General features: G+C 42.4%; 1 protein-coding gene across 7 annotated transcripts in view; it reads left to right on the top strand.

Annotated features, from left to right (window-relative positions):
* VPS13A (vacuolar protein sorting 13 homolog A) overlaps positions 1-26,625 on the top strand; it is a 254,743-nt gene that overhangs the window by 219,439 nt on the left and 8,679 nt on the right. For all 7 annotated transcript variants that reach the window (XM_084834257.1, XM_084834259.1, XM_084834258.1 and 4 more), the window contains 6 exons: positions 3,024-3,137; positions 4,664-4,739; positions 4,831-4,994; positions 5,351-5,396; positions 10,205-10,328; positions 19,388-19,502. In XM_084834257.1, the coding sequence (XP_084690383.1) occupies positions 3,024-3,137; positions 4,664-4,739; positions 4,831-4,994; positions 5,351-5,396; positions 10,205-10,328; positions 19,388-19,502 (639 nt within the window). The remainder of the gene's footprint in view (positions 1-3,023; positions 3,138-4,663; positions 4,740-4,830; positions 4,995-5,350; positions 5,397-10,204; positions 10,329-19,387; positions 19,503-26,625) is intronic.

Here is a 26,625-nt window from a genome sequence, read left to right as displayed (position 1 = left end):
TTCATCTAATGGCTTCGCATATCACCCAGATGGAAAACTTCCTGGTGGGCTGTCTCAGTTGCCTTCATCGGTCATCCCACAAGTGGCTACTGTCCAAAAAGATTCTGAAAAAGATCTTCTGGAAGTGGGGACTGCCGTCCATAGATCTCTTTGCTACTCTGAAGAACATGGTCTGCAAAAAGTTTTGCTCCAGAGTAGGGATGGGTCAAAGGTCACTTGCAGATGCTTTTCTCCTACAATGGAATGGAACTCTGTTTTATATCTTTCCTCCATTTCCATTTCTAGCAAAGGTAATTTCAAATATCAGAGAGAATATGACAAATTGCATCCTGATTGCACCATGGTAGCCAAGGCAACCTTTGTTCAAGATCTTGCAGGACCTAGCAAGGAAGGACTGTTTTCAGTTCCCACAGATGGACGATCTGATCTCTTGGGACCGAGGTCCAATCTGACACACCGATCTCCAGACTTTAAAATTCATGGTGTGGAGGATTCAGTACTGATAAAATGTTTTTCTTTGATACCAACTGAAGTGCAGGCAGTGTTAGGTGCATCAAGAAAGCCATCTATGTGTCACTCCTGTGCTACCAAGTGGGCAGCATTTAAAAAGTTTGCAGCTGTTAATAATTGTGATTCTGACAATTGTTTGATCATGGACATTTTGCATTTTCTGCAGCACTTGTATAGCAAAGGGCTGAAATATTCTTCCACTAGGGTGTATGCTTCAGCTATATCTGCAATGAGAGGATTTCTTCAGGGCATTTCAGTTTTCTCTCACCCTTTATGTAAACAGTTCTTACAGGGACTTTATAATTTAGCCCCTCCAAAAAGGGACTTGGTTCTGCAATGGGATGTGTTGTTAGTGGTTCAAAGATTGATGTCATCCCCATTCAAACCCCTCGCTACTGTGGATTTCAGACTGCTTTCCTGGAAGGTCGCCTTTCTGGTAGCGATTGCAACCTCGAGGAGGGTTAGTGAACTCTCTGCCTTGCGCAAAGATTCTCCATATACCATTTTTCACAAGGAAAAAGTGGTGCTCAGGCCGGACACCTTCCTTCCCAAGGTGGTTTCTGGTTTTTCATAGATTTCACACAGGTTTTTCTGAACAATTGTTCACAAATACCAAACACTCCCCAAGAAGTCTCCCCTTCTCTTTTCCTATGTCATTTCCTGGTTAAATTTTGAGTTTTCTACCATATGCTTAGCCATGTTTTCCAGCTGGGAAGGTCTTATTCCAAGGAAACCAAAGTTTAACAAAATCTTGGTTACATGTGGTTTTAATGTTTTTATATTTTATATTGTTTTACTGTCTGCTTGTTGGTTTTAATTTTTGTGAACCGCCCAGAGAGCTTCAGCTGTTGGGCAGTATAGAAATAAATAAATAAATAAATAAATAAATAAATGTTCACTGCCTCTTGAGCTAGTAGGAGAAATAAAGGGCAGCCTGGCGACCTCCTGCATGCTGACAAGAAATCTTCATGGTAAATGCCAATGTTGCTTTTTACATTCAGAGAAATATGATCCACTCACCTCCTTTCCCTACAGATTGCACTGTAGGAACAGCCCTCTTACCAGCTCACTAGAGTAGCCCATACTTTTTGTTTACTTTTAAAAGGGCAGAAATGCCCCTCAAAGATTAGATTAACTTTCGGGGGGTGATGGGATTACCTTTAAAGATGAAGTGGCCACGTTTATTTTTTAAAAGCACAGAAAGAAAAGCTTTGCTGCCACTTCAAGCAGTGGTTAGGCTATCCTAAGCAGCCTGGTGACATTCCCTTCTAGTTTTGGACATAATACCTATGGGAACAGTGCTACATCATGACATTCTTGCAGCGGGGGTTGGGTGGGATGGCTGCCCTCATTCGCTAAAGTGAAGCTTTTTTCTCTTTTTAAAAATGAAAACCTTGGCCACCTTGTCTTTAAAGGTGAGCCCTCGCCCCACCTAAAATTTCTAAGAATTCCTCGTCACCAAAAGTTGTCATTATTTATACATACATACATACACACACACATACACACACACCCCTTTACAGGGGAATAAATGATCCTAGGAAAGTTAGGAGAGGATTTTGGTCCAGCCTTAATCTCCCTGTTTCTCTCTGCTTCTGTGAAATACATTTGCCCACTTTTGCAGTATTCAGATAAAAACCACTGGGGGAAGGGGTCCTTTTTCACAGATAGCAAAAACTCAACTGCTTTTCAACTCCGCTGTGCTTAAGAGTAGACCTAGAACTCATACCATGGAGTAATTCTTACAGTACCTTGAAGTAGATTTTGTATAGGTAGGCATCATACCTCTAAAATAACATAATATGAGAATAGCTTATTTTTTATTGTCCAACACATCTTCCGTGATTTATGATGCTCAAAACTATATAAAAAATCACAAATATTGCTGCAGTTGGCATCTATGAGCTCTTGGGCCTCAATTTGCATTGCTGTTATGAACCCACAGATTATCCCATGTATGCAAGGCATGACTCACTGAAAAATAAGAACCTGCTTTCTCTTTCTGATGCATCTTTTAAGGAATTTATAATTCTTTGTTTTCCTATAGTTAAATTTGTTTATTTTTCTACTGTGATAATCATAAAAATTGATGCAACATATTTGTTTAACCTATGTTGGTTTTAGTTTTTAAAAACAGATGAGTGTGATCTGCTTATGGGACACTTTGCTAGAGGAAGGGGCAGAGGCAATTTTTGTCTACCCTTCATTCACCCTGGGCCCCAGCGCCACCTCCCATGCTGTTCTGGAAGGTCTCCCGGCCTTCTGGAGCTGTTTCTCAGTGCATAGGGGGAGGGGAAATTGGCAAAAATCACCTCTCCCCCACCCCAGCTTCCACTGGACTCAAGTCCTTTCCACAAATGGAAAGCGCGGTTCCAAAAGGCATGTCTGGATCCAGCACAATGCAATTAAAACGTTAGCTGTGCGGACAGGTTCACAAAACTTGTGTGCCATTTTAATATATATGTGTATTATTTTTCATGTAACATGTTTATTTTAAACCATTTTCATCTTAGGCTATTAAGCAAATGTATGTTCTTATTCTTGGCCTGGATGTATTGGGCAATCCATTTGGATTCATAAGAGATTTGTCGGAAGGAGTTGAAGCATTCTTTTATGAACCTTACCAGGTGAGTTCACCCTCTAGTTTCAGCCCAATCTAGGATTTGCTGTACTGGCCTACGAGCACTTACTGTGGAATTCAACATCCACTTCACATGAAATTCTGCCAAAAGTGCAGAAAGATTGTGGGCCAGCCAGTCTGCATGATAAAAACACGCCATGGTGTCCATGGGTTATTTGAGGGTTGCTTGACCCTCCAACAACCATGCTGCCCAGGTTCAAACAACACGATAAGCCACAGCCGGGCAGTGATTATACAAATCATGCCCAGCATGCTCCACAGCTCGCAACAACTCACCATAGTTTAAGCCATGGTGGCTCGCTTCGATCATGCAAACCGGGTTGCTGAGTTTTCAAATGCCTCAGCCAATTGTGATGGGAAAAAATTGTGACAGCTTTTAAGCGGTATAAGGCTTTGGATTCAGTAGCTGGGTTCATACAACACGCTAACCCACACTCAGTGGTTGAGTGTGGGTTGTTGTTGAACTGTGGGTTGTTGTTGAAGCATGGGTTATCATGTTGTCTGAACACAGTGCATTTTCTGCAGGGTAGCTTGTTAGCCATGCAGCATGGCTTGTTAACCACGCTGAACAGCCCAACAACAAACCATGGGTTTTCAAGGTGACTTGTTTGAGAAAAATAAGCCACACTGTGTGGTTAACAAGCCACCCTGCAAAAAATGCACCGCATTCAGACTATACAATAGCCCACGCTATGTTTTAAGACAGGACAATGACAACCCATGGTACAACAACAATCCACACTCAACCACTGAGTGTGGGTTTAGCATGTTGTGCGAACCCATCATTGACAGAAGTGTCAATGCTTGTTTTGCATCCCTGCTTTGGGGGAAGCATTCCGGATGGATTAAGCTAAGGAATTTTCCCAGCAGTCAGTATATGTCTTGCTTGAATATATCCTCTTTTTGTTGGGCAATCACCTCAGGCAGTGGCCCAGATTGGTCTTAGAACGTAGCTTACTATCTGTCCTTTCCAAAAGTGGAAGGTCTTCTCCAACTGATACAGCTCTTAATTCTTCACCATAGCTTATGGGAAGTGGCACTGTATTCCAGGGACTGAGACACCACTCTAGCTCTTGGAGCATACAGTCTCAGGGAACAATCCATTCTGGGAATGAGCAGAAGAAAATTTTGTCACATGCTTTCCAATTTCATCTGTGGGGTCCTAGATAGGTTTTCTTCTCTTGATTCTTTATTTTGTTATGTTAATGTTCTATGTTTTAAGTATTTGCTGTCCCAGACTGTGGGTAGGGAGTCTAGAAAGGAGGTTTACAGGTAAGATAAACTGTTCCTTTCATCAGATCATCTTCCCGTAGAAAAGGCAGTTAAGAATCTCACTAAGTTCAAGGTTTTGTTCTCCCTGCCAGGCACCATCCCCTGATTTAGAATACTGGGATGCTCTCCTCTTTGTCCACCAAGAGGCAGTCTCTTTGCCTAGAAAAAAAAAGAACTGGCCATTTATGTTATCAATCAGATTTTTTTTTTACATATTTTTCTTTTGTCCTTTCTTCTCAGGGGGCTATCCAAGGCCCAGAAGAGTTTCTAGAGGGAATGGCACTGGGACTTAAAGCCCTAGTTGGTGGTGCTGTCGGTAAGCAATTATTTTGTTTAGTTAAAAGTTGCCAAGTAATCAGTATGTGTAGTTTTTAAATGAACATTTTCCATAAAATCTCTTACGATAGGTGGATTAGCTGGTGCTGCATCAAGAATAACTGGTGCTATGGCTAAAGGGGTAGCAGCAATAACTATGGATGAGGACTATCAGCAGAAGCGACGGGAAGCCATGAACCGGCAACCTACTGGCCTCAAAGAGGGTATCACTCGTGGAGGAAAAGGCTTACTATCTGTAAGAAATACCACATACAAGATTGAAATATTTAAAATGCCCTCAAGAGTATTATGTCACTGACAGATAGCTGAGATGCATTCACAAGTTATAGTAGCTTTTGTTTGCATATTTTGTTTTCTTTCATTTACTCTCTTAAATGGTAAAGCTGTAAATGTTGAACAGGATTTAGAGTGAAATTTTATGTAGGTATACGGAGCATAAATGAAATGAATGTTCATGTTTTATGGTCCAGTACTTAATTTGGGAAATAAAAATTGTTAGCTTAAGTCATCTTAAGTCACACTGATAATACTTAAAGGTATGAAATCTATTTAAAGAACAAAATTGTGAGATCTTTCTGGTTTAACTTGCAGGGTTTTGTCAGTGGAATAACGGGAATAGTAACAAAGCCAATAAGAGGTATGTTCAGTCTCTCCTAAATCCTTACTTTGTTATCTCAATATACAGCTGCTATTTGCTAAGAGACACTTTGTTTAAAAGAGAACTTTCTTGCAGGTATATTATATTTAATGATTTATGAACTATGTTTCCTCTGCGGCTCATAAATGCTTCAGTTTTGTGTGTGTTGCGTGTTCACCTTTTTTATAAAACTGTGTCACAATTTTAATTGGGGTAAGCTGAAATAGCTTCCCTTCCTAACTGCCTGTTTGAAGGCTGCAGTTTACATTTTGATTGTTATCATGCTGCCTGCTGCAGGACGTTTTCCTCTGTTCCTTTATCCTCAGAACTCCAGACAGATTGCTTTCAATCTGATTTGGCTTCAGAAACCTGCCCCCGGCAAACTCTTCTTTCAAACTGAAAAAAAGTTTCTAAAATTATTTTCAGCTAAGCTGTTAAAAAAAATCTTGAGGGAAGAAAGGAAGCGTTGTAATAATGGGGTGACTTCAGTTACCTGAAGTATGAAGTACTTCTTCACACAGCACATAGTTAAACTATGGAAGTCGCTAGCATGGGATGTAGTGATGGCCACCAATTTGGATAGCTTTAAAAGGGGGCTGCTGTTGTTGTTGTTTATTGCATTTCTGTAGTGCCCCATAGGCCGCGGTGGCTTAGTGGTTAAGACGCTGAACTGCAGACCGGAAGGACAGCAGTTCGAGACCGAAGTGCCGCGTGACGGAGTGAGCTCCCGTCTTCAGTCCCAGCTCCTGCCAACCTAGCAGTTCGAAAGCAAGAAATTGCAAGTAGATAAATAGGCACCGCCTCGGCGGGAAAGGTAACAGTGTTCCGTGCACCTCGGTGTTCAGTCATGCCGGCCACATGACCACGGAAGCGTCTTCGGACAGCGCTGGCTCTTCGGCTTAGAAACGGGGATGAGTACTGCACCCTAGAGTCGGACACGACTGGTTGGGGACACCTTTTTTAGTGCCCCATAGCCGAAGCTCTCTGGGCGGTTTACAAAAGTTAAAACAATAAATACAATATAAATTTTTTTAAAGCCATTCACATAAAAGCACATTGACAATATACACAAACAACATATAACTAAAAACAACTTCGAACAGTCAGTCATCATGTTCTGCCAAATGCCTGGGAAAAGACATAGGTCTTTAATCAGCACCAAAAAGATAATAATGATGGTGCCAGGGAGCTTGTTCCACAGATGAGGGAGCACCACTGAAAAGGCCCTCTCCCTCGTTGCTGCCTTCTGAGCTTCCCTTGGATGAGGCACTTGGAGAAAGTCCTTAGATGCTGAACATAGTGTACAGGTAGGTTCATTTTGGGAGAGGCACTCCCATCAGGTATTGCGATCCCAATTTTTTTTTTATATATATATATATATATATATATATATATATATATATATATGGGATGTCAGAGAATTTCTCCACGAATCTTGGGGAGGCCGAATGCCAGCGCATTTGGCCCCCCGAAAATGGTGGAGAAACGGTCTGCCCCCCCACCCGCCCGCCCCCCGGGACGGGACTTACCTTGTGCGAATGTCCCTGGCGGCGGCGGCTCCGGCGGTGGTTCGGTGGCGGCGGCAGCCAGTCTTCCGACCGGCTGCTGCTGCCGCCATTTCCAAGTAAAACAACAACAACAACAACAACAAACGTGATAGGCTACGTAAAGATTTACGTAGCCTATCACGGCTAGATTTTCAAAAAACACTGTGATAGGCTACGTAAATGTTTACGTAGCCTATCACAGCTGAGTGAAGAAAAAAAAAAGCGGTGCCCATGGGCGCTGCCATTTGCGTTCCTTATTTTGGCACGTGTAGTCTATGTAAACATTTACGTAGACTACGGCAAAAATAAGGGGAACGCAAATAGCATTCCCCTTATTTTCGCCGTAGTCTACGTAAATGTTTACGTAGACTATACGTGCCAAATAAAGGAACGCAAATGGTGGCGCCCATGGGTGCTGCCATTTGCGTACGCGCGGGTTTTTGTTTTTTTTTCACTCAGCCATGATAGGCTATGTAAACATTTACGTAGCCTATCACGGCTGACTGCAGGGACACAAACGGCGGCAGCTACGGCCGCTGCCATTTGCGTCCTGGCAGGAAAGGAGGATTCGTGGCCGGAGGGACGGGGCGCCTCCCCCCAGCCAGAATTTTGGGGGGAGGGACGGGGCACCTCCCCCCTGGCCAGAATTTCTGGGAGGATGGGGCGCCTCCCCCCCCCGGCCAGAATTTCGGGGGGGGACGGAGCGCCTCCCCCCCACCGCGAATCAAGCTTCGGGATCAGGTAAGGGACTTTCGTACATCCCATATATATATATATATATAATTTATTTATTTATTTCATTTCTGTACTGTCCAATAGCTGAAGCTTTCTGGGCGGTTCACAAAAATTAAAACCAAAGAGCGCACAATAAAACAATATAAAATATATAAAACATTAAAACCACAGTATAACCATACCACCAGAATAAAACCTAGCAGCAATGCAAAGATTTAAAATACAGATGTAAAACGGCAAAGCTAAAATTCTAGAAAGCTAAAATGCTAAAATGCCTGGGAAAATAAAAAGGTCTTCACCTGGCGCCGGAAGGAATACAATGTAGGTGCCAGGTGCCAAGGAATACAATGTAGGGCTTTATAGGTTAAAAACAGCACTTTGAAATGAGCTTGGAAGCATATAGGAAGCCAGTGCAAGCAGGCCAGAGTTGGTCTTATATGTTCGGACCTTCTGGTCCCTGTTACCAATCTGGCTCCTGCATTTAACATGACCTGCAGCTTCCGAGCCCTCCTCAAAGGCAGCCCCGCGTAGAGTGCAGTGCAGTAATCTAACTTGGAGGTTACCAGAGCATAGACAACTGAAGCCGGTGTGGTATAGTAGCTAGAGTGTTGGACTGGGAGCCGGGAGATCTGGGTTCTAGTCCTTACTCGGCCATGGAAGCTCACTGGGTGACTTTGGGCCAGTCACAAACTCTCAGCCCAACCTACCTCACAGGGTTGTTGTTGTGAGGATAAAATGGAGAGGAAGAGGATTATGTATGCCGCTTTGGGTTTCTTAAAGAGGAAAAATGGCGGGATATAAATGTAATAAAATAAATAAATAAAACCAGGTTATCCCTGTCCAGATAGGGGCGCAGCTGGGCCTAGACAAATTCCTGGAGGAAAAGGCTATCAATGGCTACTAGTCTTGATGGCTATGTGCTACGTCCTGTACCAGAGGCAGAGAGCCTGTGTACACCAGTTGCCAGGGAACATGGGTGGGAGGGTGCTGTTGCGATCATGTCCTGCTTGTGGGTTCCTGGTCGACAGCTGGTTGGCCACTGTGAACGGAATGCTGGACTAGATGGACCCTTGGTCTGATCCAACATGGCTCTTCTTATGTTCTTATGTTCTTACGTTTTTATGTTTTAATGTGATATTTGTATATTTTTAATTTATTCATAAATCATCTGGAGTTAGAGGTGAACAATGAAGTGGCCAAGTTTACTGATGACACCAAATTATTTAGGGTTATTAAAACAAAAAGAGACAGTGACCTGGTTTGCATGACACAACACCCCACTGTGGCTTAATTTACCTGCAGGGGCTGTTGTCCTGGACACTGCACCCAGCTTGTCATGTCATGTGAACCCAGGAGGCAGGGGTTGTTTGGGTTAGACAACTCTCAAATAACCTATGGCTTGTTTTAGGCTTATTTGAGGGTTAGCTAACCCTCAAACAGTCTTTGCCTCCTGGGTTCACATGACACGACAAGCCACAGCAAACTGGGCCATTCACGAGTCCCATGCAAAAATGGCACCTGCAGGCACCCGGCACAATACAACAGCCTCTGCAGGTAAATTAAGCCACAGTGGGTTGTTCTGATGTGTGAACAGACCCAGTGAAGAGCTCGAAAAGGATTTGTCCTAACTGGAGGAATGGACATTGAAATGGAAAATGCAATTCAGTGTAAGCAAGTATAAAGTGATGCACATTGGGGCAAAAATCCTAATTTCACATATACCCTGATGGGGTCTGAGGTGGTGGTGGCTGACCAGGAAGTGGATCGAGGTGGTTGGGGGATGGGCAGGGATTGTGGATAACTCAATGAAAATATTGATCCGGTGTGTGGCTGCTGTTAAAAAAGCAAATTCCATGTTCCGGATCATTAAGGAAGGAACTGAAAGTACAACTGCCAGTGCCTTCATACAAATCTGTGGTGCAACCACACTGGGAATATTTTGCACAGTTCTGGTCACCAACCTCAAAAAAAGGTACTGTAAAATTGGAAAAGGTACAGAAGAGGGCAACCAAAATGATCAAGGCTCTGGAGCAACTCCCTTATGAGGAAAGGTTACAGTGTTTGGGGCATTTTAGCTTAGAAAGAAGACAAGGGGAGAGATGAGAAAGTGAATAAGGAAATCCCCCCCCCCCCCAAATGCTAGAACCTGGGGTTATCCAGTGAAGCTGAATGATAGGGAGATTCAGGACAGAAAAAAGGAAGTATTTCTTCACACAGTGCATAAACTATGGATGTAATGATGACCACCAATGTGGACATCTTTAAAAGGGGATTAGACAAATTCATGGAGAATAAGGCTATCAATAGGTATAGGTGACTATATATTACCTCCAGTTTCTGAGGCAGTATTTCTCTGAATACCAGTTGCTGGTGGAACATGAACATGAGAGTACTATTGTGCTTATGTCCTGCTTAATTGGCTGCTGTGGGAACAGAATGTGGGATTAAGACCCTTTGGTCTTAACGAGCATGGTGGTCCTTGTGTTCTTTAAGTTTTGTTGTCCTCTTATTTAATTTTTTTTCCAGGAGCCCAGAAGGAAGGAGCAGCAGGTTTTTTCAAAGGCGTTGGAAAAGGATTGGTGGGAGCAGTGGCAAGACCCACTGGAGGAATAATAGACATGGCCAACAGCACCTTTCAGGGAATTAAAAGGCAATAATACATTGATTGCAAGTCTTTTCTTATTAAAACTGTAAATTCTTTCTATAAGTCTACATTAACACAGATGCAAATTACTTTTATCATTTATATGAAAGTTATTTTCAATTGATTACTAGTGAGCATCATTCACATAGTTAATACACATAGGATCACAAGAAGTAAAATTACTGTGTGATGTAACAAAGCGATTGTTCCACACTCGCCACATTTTCCACATTGCTCAGTGGCTTTCTTTAAAAATTTCAAAATATAGTCATCATTGCCAACACAATTTTGGCTCTTGCCTGAACTCCAAAGGCAGGGAGTTCCATAGGAAGAGGGCCATCACACTGAAGGATCTTTTCCTTGTGGACTCCAATCAGGCCATGGGCCCATGTGGAACCACCAGGAACATGCCCTCTGATGACCTCAGTGACTGGGCACATTGGTAAGGGAGAAGGCACTCTCTCAGGTATCCTGGTCCCAAGTTGTTTAGGGCTTTGTACACTAAATGGACTTGAGCACATTCCAGGAGAGAGCGCAGGACAGGAAGGCCTGGCATGCTATGGTCCATGGGGTCACGAGGAGTCGGACACGACTGAACAACACTAGTACTAAAACCTTAAACCTGTCCCAATTGGAGTCCTGTTATTAGTAACTGTTTGTTTCTGGCTAAATTGACTCTCTGTAGCAGTATAACATACTTGCCCCATTTTTAGCACAGCCTCTATGCTCAGCAAGCTCTCAAAATTCAACAATGTTCATAGAAAAATAATACCTTGGTGGTTGTTGGTGGATGTGTTCTCTTTTAGCTAGTCTAAATTAGAATAACAGTGAGTATCTTGCTGAATGAACAATTCCTATCCGGGTGAAAGAGACATCCCTCATGGGTTAGCTCCTCCCACTGCTTAGGCCAAGCAAGGAACAAGTGACCAAGCTTTTTGCTGTAGTCTTGGCCTTTGTGGCTCCTCCCAGCCAGTTCATTCCTTGCCTTTCCTGGGACAGAGCTTGTTCTTATTTCTCCTCAGTGATCTCCTTTTCCAGGCCTTGTTTTTCCTTTAAATCCTGTTCTACCTCTTCCTTAACAAACTTTTCTCTTTTTCTAGTTTAGTCTTTTCTCTCTTTTAAAAACAGACAAACAAACAGAAAAGAAAAGGATTTGCTGGCCTTTTTCTGGCTTTTCTGCCTTTTCACTACAAGATGGCAACACCTACCAAGAAGAGCTCCAAATGTGGTAAGAACAAAGAAGAGGTGTCTCTGGTAAGGCGTATCAGAGTAATCCAGAATCCAGCTGTAGATCACAAGGCACCACCCCTGCTCGACTTTGAGGAGCTGATGGTCACTCCTGGGTCTGATAGTGAACAGTTTACGAGAGGGCCAGTAGCGTCCAGGCATACCCTATACATGCACCCCACTGTTGCCATAGCAACCACAACTCGGCAAACACAACGGGATCTCACACCCTCTCCATAGTTCCTCCCTCAGAAAAGGCCAACCCAGACATCAATCCGGAGGAGTTTGTGAGGGCATGTAAATACTCTTTGGAGCCCTGGGAGAGGGAGGAAGCTGGGACACACCCATTGTTTTCCCGCAAAAAATCAGTTTCATTTTCCCAGGATTGTGCAGCCTACATTTTGCGAACACAGCCTTTTCCAAGGGATTATACTAAGGCACAGCAACCTCTAGGCACTCCCTCCTACCCCACAGGCGATTCAGCTGAACAATGGGCCCTCCCTCTCCAGGATCAGGCTTTGTTAAAAACAATTCAGTAGGCCATTAGAAGGGAATTGGCTAAGCTCTCAGATCAACAAGGGGATGTAAAAACGCAGGGAAAGGACTCCTTCCTCCAGTTCTTCTTGTCCTTCTCCACAGCCAAAGGAAAAACTAAAGAGGGCACTTCAGGCCAAGCACTCCAAGATGCCTAATAAAACTAAATTGCCCACATCTTCTGCTGAATCAGCCCCTGATTCTCCTGACCCGCACCTCACAGTCAAGGGAAAACATCATAATTAAAAGGGAATCTCGCCTGAGCACCCTTCCAACTCAGATTCTCTTGATTTGTTAGATGAATGTTCAGGTGAATGGTCAGATCCTGAGACAGGAGTACGAACCTTCCAGTGTAAGATTATTTCACAATGATGATTTTCTTCCTATTCTATCCAAAGCTATGGTTTTGCTGAACATTAATTCTTCTCAGGAAATGACCAAGCAGCCTTTCAGAAGTGAAGCATTATTCCCAGACTCTAAGCCTGCTAACTGTGAGATACCTTTCCTTCCTCCTTTGAAAAATTGGGTAAAGCTGAATGGAAGGCCCCCTGCCAAGCCAAAAGGAGCTCTGGAAAGGAAAGGTTCCTCCTGTGCAAGCACCAGGTCATTACTGACCCCTAGAGGGACACCACTTACACTGGCGTTTTCATGGCAGACTGTAGCAGGGTGGTTTGCCATTGCCTTCCCCAATCGTCACTACCTTTCCCCCAGCAAGCTGGGTACTCATTTTACCAACCTCGGAAGGATGGAGGGCTGAGTCGACCTGAGCCAGCTACCTGAGACCCGGCTTCCGCTGAGATCCAACTCAGGTGATGGGGAGAGTTTCGGTTGCAATGCTGCCGCCTACCACTCTGTGCCACACAAGGGTCTGTTAAAAGGAGCTCTAGCATAGCTCAAACATTTCACTCCTTACCACAGCTGATTACGAAAGAACTTACGGTTCCTTTAGTTGATGCTCTAGTGGCAGCCTTACTTTCAGGAGCCATACATCCTAAGCATGGGGACTCCCCCCTCAAGGATCCTAGTGAAAAACATACTGAAGCAGCACTGAAAAGAGCTCATGAAGCTACAACTTTTGCTCTCCGTGCTTCCTGTACAGCCTCTTTTTTTCCTCGAGCCACTCTCCTGTGGGTCAAAGATATTATCAACAATAAAGAGATGGATAGTTTTTCCTTGCATAGGAGTCTTTCTCAATTATACAAGACATACACCTTCATTTCAGATGCCACACAGGATTCCATGATTTCTGTGGTATGTTCTATTGCTTCATCCACAATGGCAAGACTTTTACTGTGGCTGAAACCCTGGAACGTGGATGCTTATTCCAAAGGAAACGTAAGCACAGTTCCTATCACAGGAACACACCTCTTTGGAGAGGAAGCCCTCCAAAACATTTTAGTGGAAACTAAAAATGAGAAGAGAGCTATGCCCTCTTCATCGAAGAGGGATGACAGGAGGTTCTCTAGCTGAGCTTCCTCTTCCTCCTCCTCCTTCTCCTTTTCATTCCTTCAGATCTCCATTCAATTCATCCTTTCGACCACGCAGCTATAAGTTCACAAAGCCCACATGGTCCAGAACCAGGTTCCAACCTAGATCTCAGACCTCCAACTCTGGAAGGTTACGCCTGCCCCAGTCCTCCAAAGCTCCTTGCCAGCAATTCTGACTCCCTTCCTGCACGTGTTGGAGGAAGACTACAACACTTCTTCCACATGTGGGAACAGACAGCACCAGACACCTGGGCTCTCAACATTATTCAACATGGCTATTTCCTGCTGTTCACTCCACTCCCAGGAACAGGTTTCTTCCCTGCTTTCCAGGTCTGTTCACAAACAACAACTGATAGCAGCAGAAATTGCCCACCTCCAAGAGGTAGGAGCAATAGAAGCTGTCCCATCTCCCGAGTACTTCCAGGGGTATACTCCCTTCTATTCCTGATTCCGAAGAAGGGAGGGTCTTCCTGGCATGCCATACTGGATCTGAAACACCTCAACATACCACAAAGTCAGGATGGACACCCTCCAGACTATCAAGGAGGCTCTACATCAGGGGGGTTACTTTTCATCCATAGACCATACAGAGGCTTATTTCCACATTCCCATTGCTGTACAACAGTGGAGTTTTCTCTGTTTCTTCTACAAAGGGCACCATTTTCAGGAGAGGGCAATGCCCTTCAGCACCAAGAGTCTTTTCCAAGCTAATGCTAGCAATGGTAGCCCACCTCAGACTCAAGGCCTTTCACATTTATCCCTATCTAGACGACCTTCTTCTAAGGTCTCCAGTACTATCAAAGGCCCGTGCAGACCTACAGATCACTCTGTCTTATTTCCAAGGCCATGGGTTCTTGACAAACTTCCAAAAGAGCCACCTCCAACCCTCCCGATCACTCATCCACCTGGGGACAGTTTTAGACACCTCCAAAGGAATCTCCCTGGCCCCAAACATGTTATCCAAGATTCACCAGGTAGTGAAGTCCCTCTTTCTAGCTCGCTGAGCAGATGTTATGTTCCTTGCTGAAGCACTGGTCTCAAGATATCCTGTTTAGGGATCGTCCCATGGGCCAGGTTACATTCCAGACCCTTGCAGTGGCTGCTTCTCCCCTTTCAGTCTGAAATAATCCACAGACACCACACCAAAGTCATTCTGCCACAATCAGTCAGAACTTCTGTCCTCTGGTGGAGAACACCACTTAACATAGCAAAGGGCACACCCATCCAGGAATCCCTTTGCCAGGAATCCCTTTGTGACAACAGATGCCATCCTGGAGGGCTGGGGATCTCACTGCCAGGACCATCCCATTCAGGGGATCTGGCCTCCCAAAGTGAAACACCACAGTATCAACTGGCTGGAGTTATGAGCACTCCACCTTGCCTTCAAACACTTTGTCCAAGTGATGGGTCCTGTCCCTTTCCTATTCAGAACAGACAACACCACAGCCTTAGCCCATGTTATTCATCAAGGAAGAACAAAATCCAAATCTCTTCACAAGGAGAGCTCTTCCTTCCTCCACTGGGTGGAACACAGCACATCCAGGGGACCCTCAACACTGAAGCTGATTTTCTCAGTCGACAACAACTCGACCCAGGCGAGTGGACTCTCAATCCAACAGTTTTGCCATCACTTCGACCCACCCCTGATGGAGATATTTGCCTCCCCACTCAACAATCAACTACCTTGCTTCTCCAGACGTCTACCTCGAAAAGCAGAAGCCACAGACCTCTCCACTCCCCCTGGCCCAGGGGCAAACGTTATTCCTTCCTGCCATTACCACTTTTGGCCAGGGTCCTCGGGAAGATCAAGGAGAAATGGGCATCCGTAATACACATAGCATCCTTTTGGCCCCAGATACCTTGGTTCTCCCAAATCCTACAACTGGCATAGTCAGACCCCCCTGGCTCCTTCTCACCCGACCTTCTCACACAAGGCCCTGTGTGGCATCTGGACCCCGAATGGCTGCAGCTTGCTGCCTGGCTCCTGAATGCCGCACCTTCCTCTCTCTAGGCTGAGGTAATAAACACTATGCTTTCTTCCAGGAGACCATCCACAAATTGTATATACAAAACAACTGGAAGGCGTTCATTGGTTGGTGCAAGAGGAAACATGTAGATCTCAAGATGGCTGGAATCAAAGAGTTGCTGCTGTTCCAGCAAGCGGGGCTAGATATGGGACTCAAAGCAAACACACTTTGAAGACAAGCCTCAGCTCTTCTGTCCTTTCCAAGCCCTGCCACAAGCCACTTGGTGCTCGTCCACATGTTAAATAATTCCTCAGAGGAGCGTCACTTATCTCCCCTCCAGTTATACATCATTTCTTTACATGGAACCTGCATACAGTCCTTTCTGCTCTCACCCTTTGAGCCTCTCAGAACCATATCTGCGTTTTCTCTCACTTTAGATTTATTTCTGGTAGCTATAACCTCTGCCAGGAGAGTTTCAGAGTTATCGGCTCTCTCCATGAGGGACCACCTTTGCACGTTCAGCAAGGACTCTGTCACACTCCAGTTAGATTCATCCTTCAATCCCGAAATTAACACTTCCTTTCACAGAACGCAAGAAATTGTTCTTCCCTCCTTCTTCCCTAATCCTTCTCACCCCTCTGAGTGGGTCTGACACAAACTGGATGTTAAAAGGGCCATAAAAATGTACCTTAAGAGCACTGAGGAACTCCGATTCCTTATTTGTTTCCTTTCATCCAACAGCCTTAGGGCAGAAAGCTTCCTGTGCTACCCTTGCCAGGTGGCTCAAGGCATGTATTTTTGCAGCCTATGAGGTTAAAAACACTCCCTAAACCTGCAGATGTTACAGCACACCCCACCATGGCCACAGCTGCCTCAGCGGCCTTTTCTACTAACACCCCCTTAGCAGAGATCTGTAGGACAGCCACATGGTCCTCACACCATACGTTCGTAAGGCATTATAGGATGGACAAATATGCTTCTGCCAAAGCAGCCATTGGATGTAGACTGTTATAAGAGGTTTTACCTCAACCATAGGTAAAAAGCCTGCCCTGTGGGAATAGTAGCTTTTGTACATCCCATGATGGATGTCTCCTTCGCACTGAACGGGAATGGACAGTTGGGTACTTACCGTGAAGTTCCATTCCAGTTCGGTGCACAGGAGACATCCATACCACACCCATTGGCAGGCTGACCACCCTGTTGATACTAGCATTTATTACAATTTTTCTCATGGAGTGTGCCAATACCCAGAGAGGGGCTTTTCTCCCTTTCTGTTCTGCCTTCTATTTCTTGAATTACTACATTAACGGTTCCTCAATAGCTGCTCTGTCCAAATGCTCAGCTAGAAAAGAACTGGCAGGGAGGAGCCACAGAGGCCAGGACGAAAGCAAAAAGCTTGGTCACATGTTCCTTGCCTGTCCTGGGGAGGAGTTAACCCATGATGGATATCTCCTACACACCAAACCAGATTGGAACTTCACGGTAAGTACCCAACTTTCCATTCTATTGCTATGAAATATCAGGCACATACAAAGCTCCCATGGGTTGTAAAGCTTCCCATTTGTTTTAGGAACAGAGGAAGTTCTGTACATGTATGTAATTGCACTTATAGGGCCAGTTCGCATGACCAAAACAAGTCACTGTGCCTTGATGAGCCATGGCACATGCCATCCGTGTGCCAGGCACGATTTGCATAATAGCTCTACAACAGCCCATGGGTTATTTGTTTAACCCTCCAACAAACTGTACTGCCCAGTTTCAGACAACACAATAGGCCTCAGCTGGACAGTGGTTATGCAGATCGTGCCCAGCATGTGTCGTGGCTCACTACAAGATATGGCGGCTTGTTCTGATTGTGTGAATTGGGTCATAGAGCTGTCCCAAACATTTAAGTAAAAAGAGAAGCCAGTATATGTTGAATGTTATGTACTCACCAGAATTCCTGCAGTGTTAATAGACTGAAGCCAGTGTGTGGATATTTACAGTGTAGTCTTAAGCTTGTACATCCTAAGTATTTCAGGAGTAAGCCCTAGTGTGTTAATGGGTCTTAGGGAGGATTCCTATGCCCTCTGGGAGAATGGCTGAGGCGCCATAGGATGCTGTGGACTTCCCTGTGTGCATGTGATAAGGGAAGTCCATGGGCAGAAAGGAAGGTCTGGTCTGCTGCCAGAAGCCTCTCCATTGCATCAGTGAAAGTTATGTTGCTGTATGGCCAAGCAGTTGAGCCAAAAATGGGGCATTCCAGGAGGAGGCCATAGGTCCACAAGTTCCTAAGCCCCCTCATTCTCAAGAAAATGAGCCTTGAATTACCCAGCCCTGGCATAGTAAATTCCCTCCCATTGCCCTTCACCCACCCCGCACTCACACACTTTGCACCCTGGCTGCAGGAAGCTGACAGGGCTTTGGCTATGGTAGTGCAACTGCCACAGATTCTCTTCTCACCACCACCACCTCAATATGGTTGCTTTGCCCCTCTCTAGTAGGTTTTTTAAAAAAGATTTCACCCCTAGTAAGACAATAGTAGCTGGAAAAGATATTTGATTGAGACTTTATACAACCTGGCATCATAATATCAAAACTTTCCCCATGCAGCCTAGATCCCCTTTGCACTATAGAATTATGACTGCTTAGAGAAAAGAGAAAAGATTTCTACAGGATACTAAGCAAGGCCACTTAATTGAAAGTATTTTTAAAAGCATGCTTAGAACTGATACTTTCTTTTTTCAGAAAAAGAAGCCACACAAGTACTCAATCTGAATTGGGGCAGCAGTGTGGAGGAAGGGGTTCTTCCCACTGAAAATCCCACCAATTTCCCAAAAAGGTGCTGTTCACTGCAAATAGCAGCAGTGGCAAGTGATTTTGAGTGAGGAAAATAGTGTGGGAGGAACGGATTAAACCCTCTTTCTTTGTGCCACAGTCTGGACTAAGGCCACCCACCACCATTTTTTTCTATAAAAAGTTGCCAGTTCTAAGCTTACTATTAAAAATACATACTTAGTAATATGTAGTTTGGCCCTAAGTCTGAAAACCTGCGAGCGGCGTATGTAGAATTAAGTCCCATTGAAGCAGTACTTAATGTTTGTGTAAAAATAAGTTTATTTGTGAGTCAACTTCTTATAGAAGTGTATTACTATTTTTTAGTAAGGAGGGTGTTCCTCCTCAATTTCCAGTAGTTCAGAATATGGACTGTGTGAACAGCCGTGTTGCCTCTCCTAATAGTAATGGTCTAATGGTAATAATAGTGTAGTGTAATATTTTGTAATATTTTAATAGTGTAATATTTTAAAGCTCCAGAGCCTTAACTATACTTAATAATTTTAGGGGTTTTAGGGTTAGCAGTGTCATTGGGCCGGGTTGTACAATCGCAGGGTGGTTAATAAACCATGGTGGCTTGTTAACCACCCTGTGTGTGCCAGTTGTGTGGCGGCCTGAGTTGCATAATTACCCCTCACCAGTGCAGCTTGTTGTGATGTCCAAATCCAGTGAGGGTGGGTGGTTAACAAACCACCCAGAACCCATGGGCTGTTTCTGGATTGTTGGGTGATTTGTTAACCACCCCAACCAACCACCCTCACCGGGTTTGGACATCCCAACAAGCTGCACCAGCAAGGGGGAATTATGCAGATCCGGACGACATGCAACCAACACACACAGGATGGTTAACAAGCCATTGTGCAAACCAGGTCACTGTGTCAATTTACAATATTAATAGCAGCAGGACAAATGTTTGAGGAATTATGTACATACCTTACTTCATATTACATAGGGACGGAATCAGTATTTGTATAAATATTCTTAAAGTTTAAAATAGTGTACATTTCTTAAAACAAAAAGTCTTTAATTTTTTCAGAGTTACAAATGCTTCTGAAGATGTCATGAGCCTGCGTCCTCCCCGCTTCTTTAGTGAGGATGGAGTTATTCGACCATACAGATTAAGAGATGGTTCTGGAAGTCAAATGTTACAGGTGAAGAAAGTAAACCCTCAAGGAGATACGATATAAGTTATTTAGATGTATAGATGTTTATTTTTCTAGGATCAAGAATAATTCTATTTAAGCATTCTGGAATATTTTAATATTTCGTAAATAGGAATCACTTTCTGAATTTGTATTTTAAGGATATGGTAATCTGCCTGTTGGTTCCAGGAGTAAAAACTTTATTTTTAGTTTTGATTATTTAAAGATTTTATTTAACTTTTATAAAAATCAGTAGAGATTTATTATATGAAACTGTATCAGATCTTCTGCAACCTTGGGGGTGTTTCAGCCCCTTTGTGCATCCTATCTCCATCTTAAGTAGCCTCCTGTGTGGTTTCTGTTAGTCCCCTTTCTGCATGTGTAGAACTGTGTGTCTGTGCATTGAACTGTGGATGCACGTTCTGTGTGCTCTAGATGGACTATAGCCCCCCTCATTTTTTATATTATGACACAGTCCACGTACAAATCTATTTCATTGGATCAATGAAAGTTCTTAGTTTTCTTGACATGGAAAGTATAGCTCTGAATATATTTAAAAATTTGAATTAAAATACCTTAAGGCGCAATCCTATGGGTTGTGCCCCTGTTAGACGGAAGCCTCCATTAGTAATGTAGTTTAGATATTTAGCTAAATAGCTCTCTTCATTTTGAAGTAATGTAAAAACATTTCAGCAATGATTCTGTTTTCAGTTTGCTTTAAACCTCTTGAGTGGGATTTTTAATGTAGAGGTCGATCCATTTTAAAAATGCATTTGGAGACCATTTTAAAATACCTAAAGTATTTTTTCTGCATTGAGTATATATCTAAATTCTATATTTTAATTGTTTTTTAAAATATAGATCTGAGAAATAAACATAGTGAGGGGGGTGGGTATAACTAGGAGAACATAATATATAGGGCTGGTTTGTATGTCACACTAAGTGACATTGATTAATGGGTTATTCTAGAGTTATGCAAGGGTTGTTTAAACCTCACATAACCCATGCTGCCAGGTTTGCACAACACGATAAGCCACAGCACGCATCTCTTGCAGCTTGCTTATTCAAAATAGTGCCCAGCATGCACCACAGCCCACCATGTCTTAAATAAGCCACAGTGGGCTGATCTGATTGTGTGAACTAGTTCATAAAGTTTTCCAGTGGTGGTAAAAAGCAGCAACAACCTTGCATTTGTATGTTTTCTGAAGCCTTAACTGTATAAAAAACATAAGTACCTTAATGAGAAGAGAAACAACAAAGGTAGATCATCTTGAAAATGAAAAGAAGTGTATTTAAATGAAATCTTTTCAAAATGGTTTTTATATTACTAGAGATTTTAAATTTCAAATTAAAATGTCATATTGATAGATATTTTTCCTTTTTAAAATTATTTTAAATTATTAGTCTTCTATGCTATAAAATCCATTTTGAATATTGGCTATTGCTTAGTTCTATTTTTTCATTACTGATGTGTATTTACCGGGAATAATTTAAAAAGAAATGTTCTAGAAAGGAGTTTATTCTCCTATGGATTTCCACTTGAATGTGGTCAGTGGATGTATTACATTACTTCACCCTTTTATCAAGGGCTCTGATTCTGCTTCTGTTCATTGATTTATAATAGTTTGTTTTTCCTGTGGACTATTACCTCAAGAGCAGTGCTTGGTTTATTTTGCTCTAATAACAAATTCTAAGGTATTGTTTTAGGTAATTCATGAGGTTTTCATAAGCAGTTTTACTGTAGTTGGAGGTACCACAAAATGCTAGACAGGGGAAAACGTATTCTCCTGACCTGTGATTTTGCCACAGCTTGTGGATGCAGGCAGTGGACACTAGACTTGGCAATAGTAAACTTTGTGATATGAAGAGTTTCTGTGTTTAGTCTCTTGATCACCTATTAGAACTGGAGAAAGGGATACTTGGACTCCATCTAAGCACCCCTTTACTGCATGACAAATAGCCAGCACTGGGAGAGGCCTGATCAATTGAAGTGGCTACAGTTGTATATTAATCTTATCCCAGGAAACATGCAGCCCAAGAGGACGAACCTCACCATTTTTCTCTACCCCACGCTATTAGTTATTCAGCGTAATGTGTTAAAATTGTGTCACCATCTGGTATGATGCTATAGATAACGTGGTTGCATGTGTTACACAGTAAGATAGGAAACCAGTCATCAAAAGTGAGATAATTTTGAAAAGAGAACATGTCACAACTATTTTAGAAGCAAAAAGGTTCACCACTGGTATATTCAGAAGATATTACTATTCTTAAGCATATTGTTGAGTCATTGAAAACCTGAAACATTGGTTAAAGTACGAAGCATTTAGTTGTACAGAAAAGATATGAAGTCATAGATGCATTTTCAATTCCAGTGGACTATATTTTTTTGAGAAAACTATATTATCTGTATGCATATATAATTTTCCAGGGAACAAATATAGCACATTTCTTAAGCCTCTCAATTTTATTATAGACTTGGTAAGAACTTGTCATCCACTTCAAATGCACTGTTCAGATTTATTTACAAATTTCAAGTCTTAGCATTGGATGATGTCCAATTAGTACCATAATTCAGTAATTTATTATGAGTGCAGGAAATTTGAGATACAGCGCTCCTCCATCTCCAGTGGCTTACCTATGCATTCCTAGGAAACAAAAGTCTGTGTAGATGAGTACAAAGCTATTTGCCTTACAGGTTTTCTTTTTTCACAGGTTGCCTATTTTATACATTAGTTTATAAAATGTAAGTTCAGTTACTCTAAACATAGAACATACAAGTGGCGTAGACTGTATTTCGTTATAGCCATGGTTCAGTTGTGCCTGAAGTTTGTAAGCTCCCCCAAATTAGTGATCTTTGTAGCAGTCTTTGAGTAAGGTTGCAGGATTTGCAAAAATTTATAGAACAAATAAACTTGGACTTAACTTTGGTGTGTGGTATAATATAGAGTTACAGTAGGACTAATAACATATTGTTCTGATATTAAAATTCAAAGGCTATATCTCATATTTCATTTTTTTGTGAATTTTTAAAAAAACAACTAAACTTGGTAGCTTCAACTAACACTTCTGCTTCTTTCTTCTCTTACCATGCTTGCAGAAAAGACAGGCCTACAGAAAATGGACTATGTGTCATATTAGTGATAGTGATGATGATGACAGGGAAATACGTGTTTTTTGTGTTGAACAGTTAAATGTTGCTGCTTCTTTGAGTGTAACTACCACAGAAAAGTAAAAATTACAGTAACTCACAAAATTGTGTCTTAAATGTAGGTTTAAAAGTATTCACTAATGAAGTTGAAGTCTAAGCACAAATGCAGAGAAAATTGTTGTTTAAATTGTCTTTATTTGATCACTACTGCATTGAAGCATTAACATTAACCATAGTCATGTAACAATGTTTTTCAGTCAAAATTCCGTATAACTGTTAAATAGCATATTTCCATTTACATTATTATTTTAATTTTATGCTTTAAATTTAAAATCATTTGTGCCTTTTTTTTAGACAAAATGCGTTTTAGATGTAAATATGTATTCATTGTTGTCCTGTAGGCTGTGTTTATTGATGCTGTTACATTTTAGATTCATTTTAGGTATTCAAAATATTGTTTAAATATCCTGTAATAACAATAAATGAGTCTATATAAGAAAAGATTGATCTGTTGTATTCAAACATCCCCATCGTTATTTATGAACTTATATTTTCTGTGTCTGAAATTTGTCCAAGAAAAACTTGCTTTATCAAAATTATTTTTAAAGATACACTTATATTTTACATTTTTTCATTCTCAAAAACATATTTTACCATTATTATTATTATGTTTATTTTTAAACTTTCATTTAATTTAAATATCTTGTGAAATACAGAGTGAAATACCACCCTTTTAATTCTAACCCTGTGGTTCAAATGGGAACACTAGTGCTGATTTGAGTTTTTAGTGAAGTGGGGTGCAACCACTTGAATTCCTGAAGGGTGATGAAGACTTGTTAAGCAGACCAGAGCTGGAGAAATAGAAAATCGAATGGAAATGTTTGGATTGTCACTCAATACTCCAAAGAATCCACTAATCAACCAATTTGTGGAAGAAAAAAATTAAGAAAAAGGCTTGTGATTGAGTTCAGAAACCTGCATCAGAAAGAGTGGGTGCCTTCTGATCTGCTGGCAGTTAGAAGATATAAACAGAGCTAAACTAGAGAACCAAAGTCATCCTGACTGAGATCTTAGGTAGCTGAAGTTTTCAAGACATATAAAAAAACTTGAATGAGATTTCCTCCACTCCTGTAAATGTGTTTTCAATTAGTAGTAGGTCAGGAGAAGCATACTTTGCTTGGCTACATCTAGATCTACTGTAAATACGTTCATCAAGCACTAATGCTCCAGGATCTACCATTCTGTTTTTATATTTGGTTTATGGCTACTTCATGGAGGTTCTCTTTCTATGCAGGCTGTGTGATTAGTGGTATAGAAATCAGCCTTCCTTAGGGATTCATAGCTTTGAAACATTACAGAGTTTGTCCATCCTTTGAACATGAGTGAAAAGGAAATTTGTACTTGGAAATCAATGTTGCCTCTTTAGTCATGATAAACAGATGAGTCCTGAGGATATAGTCACAATCTTTCTTCTGTTGTCATAGCTATTAATTTGTTAACTTACCCACTGAGTTGAGATGTTGGGAGAGGGAAGGAATTCTTGTAACCGTTTTTCAGAGTTTGTCCAGACAGATAGCCACCTTTTTTAGGACTAGCTGTCCTTAAATAATTTATTTATTTTATTAAATGTCTTAGTCGCCCATCTGGCTGGTCACCCAGCCACTCTGGGCGATGTACAATGGTACAATTTAAAACAGTAAAATTATACATTAAAACATTATTTAAAAATATCCTAACCCACCCCAAATGCCGGCCTGAATAACCAAGTTTTCAGTGCATGGCAGAAGCTCATTAAAGAGGGGGCATGGCGGAGAGAGCGCAGGACCGGAAGGCCTGGCGTGCTATGGTCCATGAGGTCATGAAGAGTCGGACACGACTGAACGACTGAACAACAACAACAATGGCGGAGTTCCCTAGGTTGGGAGTTCCACAGAGTGGGGGCTACCACAGAGAAGACCCTCTCCCTCGTCCTCACCAGCCATCCGAGGCTGATCTTGCTAAGCGGCCTGTCTGGTGTTGCTGGAGGCGCTCCTTGAGATAGGCTGGACCGGAATATTGGATTGTATCTGTTCAAAGAACAGTAGATTTGTCAGTCTCCTCCCTTTTATGAGAGAATTCACTTTAATGGCAGAAGACTTTCTGGGCCTACTATACAGGGTTTGCCTTATAGTAAAGAGACATAAATGTGGTTCCTGGCTTGGCCTACAGCTTTTGCCAATGCAAAGAGAATGCTATCATTTTCAGCAAGAATAAGGAAACAGTAATCCTTGGGGAATAGACTGTTACCTCTGTAGCAGGGCAGCTATTCATAAGGAAGATCAGATGGTGGTGAGTTGTAACACTTCCGTTCTTTAGATTTATGGAACAGTGGGGCAGTCCATTAGAGGAAGGCAGCTGAACCATAAATAATGAAAGTGGGGCAGATGCATGTTTGTTTATGTTTTCCCTTTGGCCTCATCATTCAGGGACTGTTTACTGCAGAGGTGGGCAACCTGCAGCTATGGGTCCACTGTGGCCTTTGCTTCCTTCCAAAATTGTTCTAAAAATAATTACAAAAACAAAATGGTGTCCATTCTGAAGCCTTGTTTACCCTTTTAGTGCTTCGTAGCTACTATGAAGCACCAAAAGTAGCTTGAAAAAAGTAATTTTGCCATTTTTAAAATTATTTTTTTGGCACCACAGGGGTCTAGTTTGGGGGTTAAAGTGGGACCCAGACCTCCTGAAGTTGCCCATCTCTAATTTAATGCTTCCAGCTAATGATGAGAAGATTTTGAAGGGGAAATATCTGGGTATTCTTCTTTTCAAGATCAACTGTGGGATAATACAATAGCCCACATAGGAAAAAAGACTAACCCAGAAACATTACTCTTAGAGAGTGAGAAGCCTGGAGATTTGTATAAATATTATGGCAGTGACTGTCTAGTAATATTCCTAAAACCTTTTACAACAATTAGTCCAAAGTTTTCTACTTGCAACTAAAGATAAGTTAGGAAATAACAGGATCCCAAGTTACAACTGAATTACAAGTTCTGGGCTGGCATTTTCCAACATTGTGTAGGTTGGGGTAGGGAACATGGTCCCTGCAGACACAAATGTGCCCCCAGAAACCTTCTTTGGTGACCTCCAAGACACCCTACTCTTCTCAGTTTTTATTTTACAAATATTTTTGTATTTTCTTACTGGCAGCTGGGATTGCTTCAAAGCATGTATGGGAGCCTCTAGCTGCTGCCATCCTCATTTTCCATGAATGCCTCTGGACAGGTTACTTGCCCTTTGTAACTAGCCATGCCCACTCATGGCAGCCATTTTATGGTTGTGGTCAGGACAGTTTCTCAAACATTCAAATGTGCCATAGGCCCAAAATATTGCCTACCCCAATGTAATATGGTGTGATCTGGTGCTTATAGCTTTCTTTTGCCCAGGCAACAGGACAGCAGGAACAATTTGAAACAATTTAACAGGGAATTTAACTTGAGCTAAGATAAAAGAAATTTAACAGGGCAAGTGATAAGGGCCGCACTCAGTGGGAAATTTGCGGATTGTAATGTTAATATTACAATCATTAACATTACAATTGTAATGTTAATATTTGAGGGGCCGCGGTGGCTTAGTGGTTAAGACACTGAACTGCAGACTGGAAGGTCGGCAGGTCAGCAGTTCGAGACCCGAGTGCTGCGTGACGGAGTGAGCTCCCGTCTTCAGTCCCAGCTTCTGCCAACCTAGCAGTTCCAAAGCAAGAAACTGAAAGTAGATAAATAGGTACCGCCTCAGCGGGAAAGGTAACAGCGTTCCGTGCACCTTGGTGTTCAGTCGTGCCAGCCACATGACCACGGAAGCGTCTTCGGACAGCGCTGGCTCTTCGGCTTAGAAACGGGGATGAGCACCGCACCCTAGAGTCGGACACGACTGGTTGGGGACACCTTTAATGTTAATATATGCCTTGAACTCTTGGAAGTCCAAGAACTAGAATTTCCCAATAGT

The sequence above is a fragment of the Heloderma suspectum genome, chromosome 2, assembly GCF_057233095.1.
Source record: "Heloderma suspectum isolate Gila_16-S chromosome 2, 16-S_ref, whole genome shotgun sequence".
NCBI lineage: Eukaryota > Metazoa > Chordata > Lepidosauria > Squamata > Helodermatidae > Heloderma > Heloderma suspectum.
This window is presented reverse-complemented; position numbering and strand designations above follow the sequence as displayed.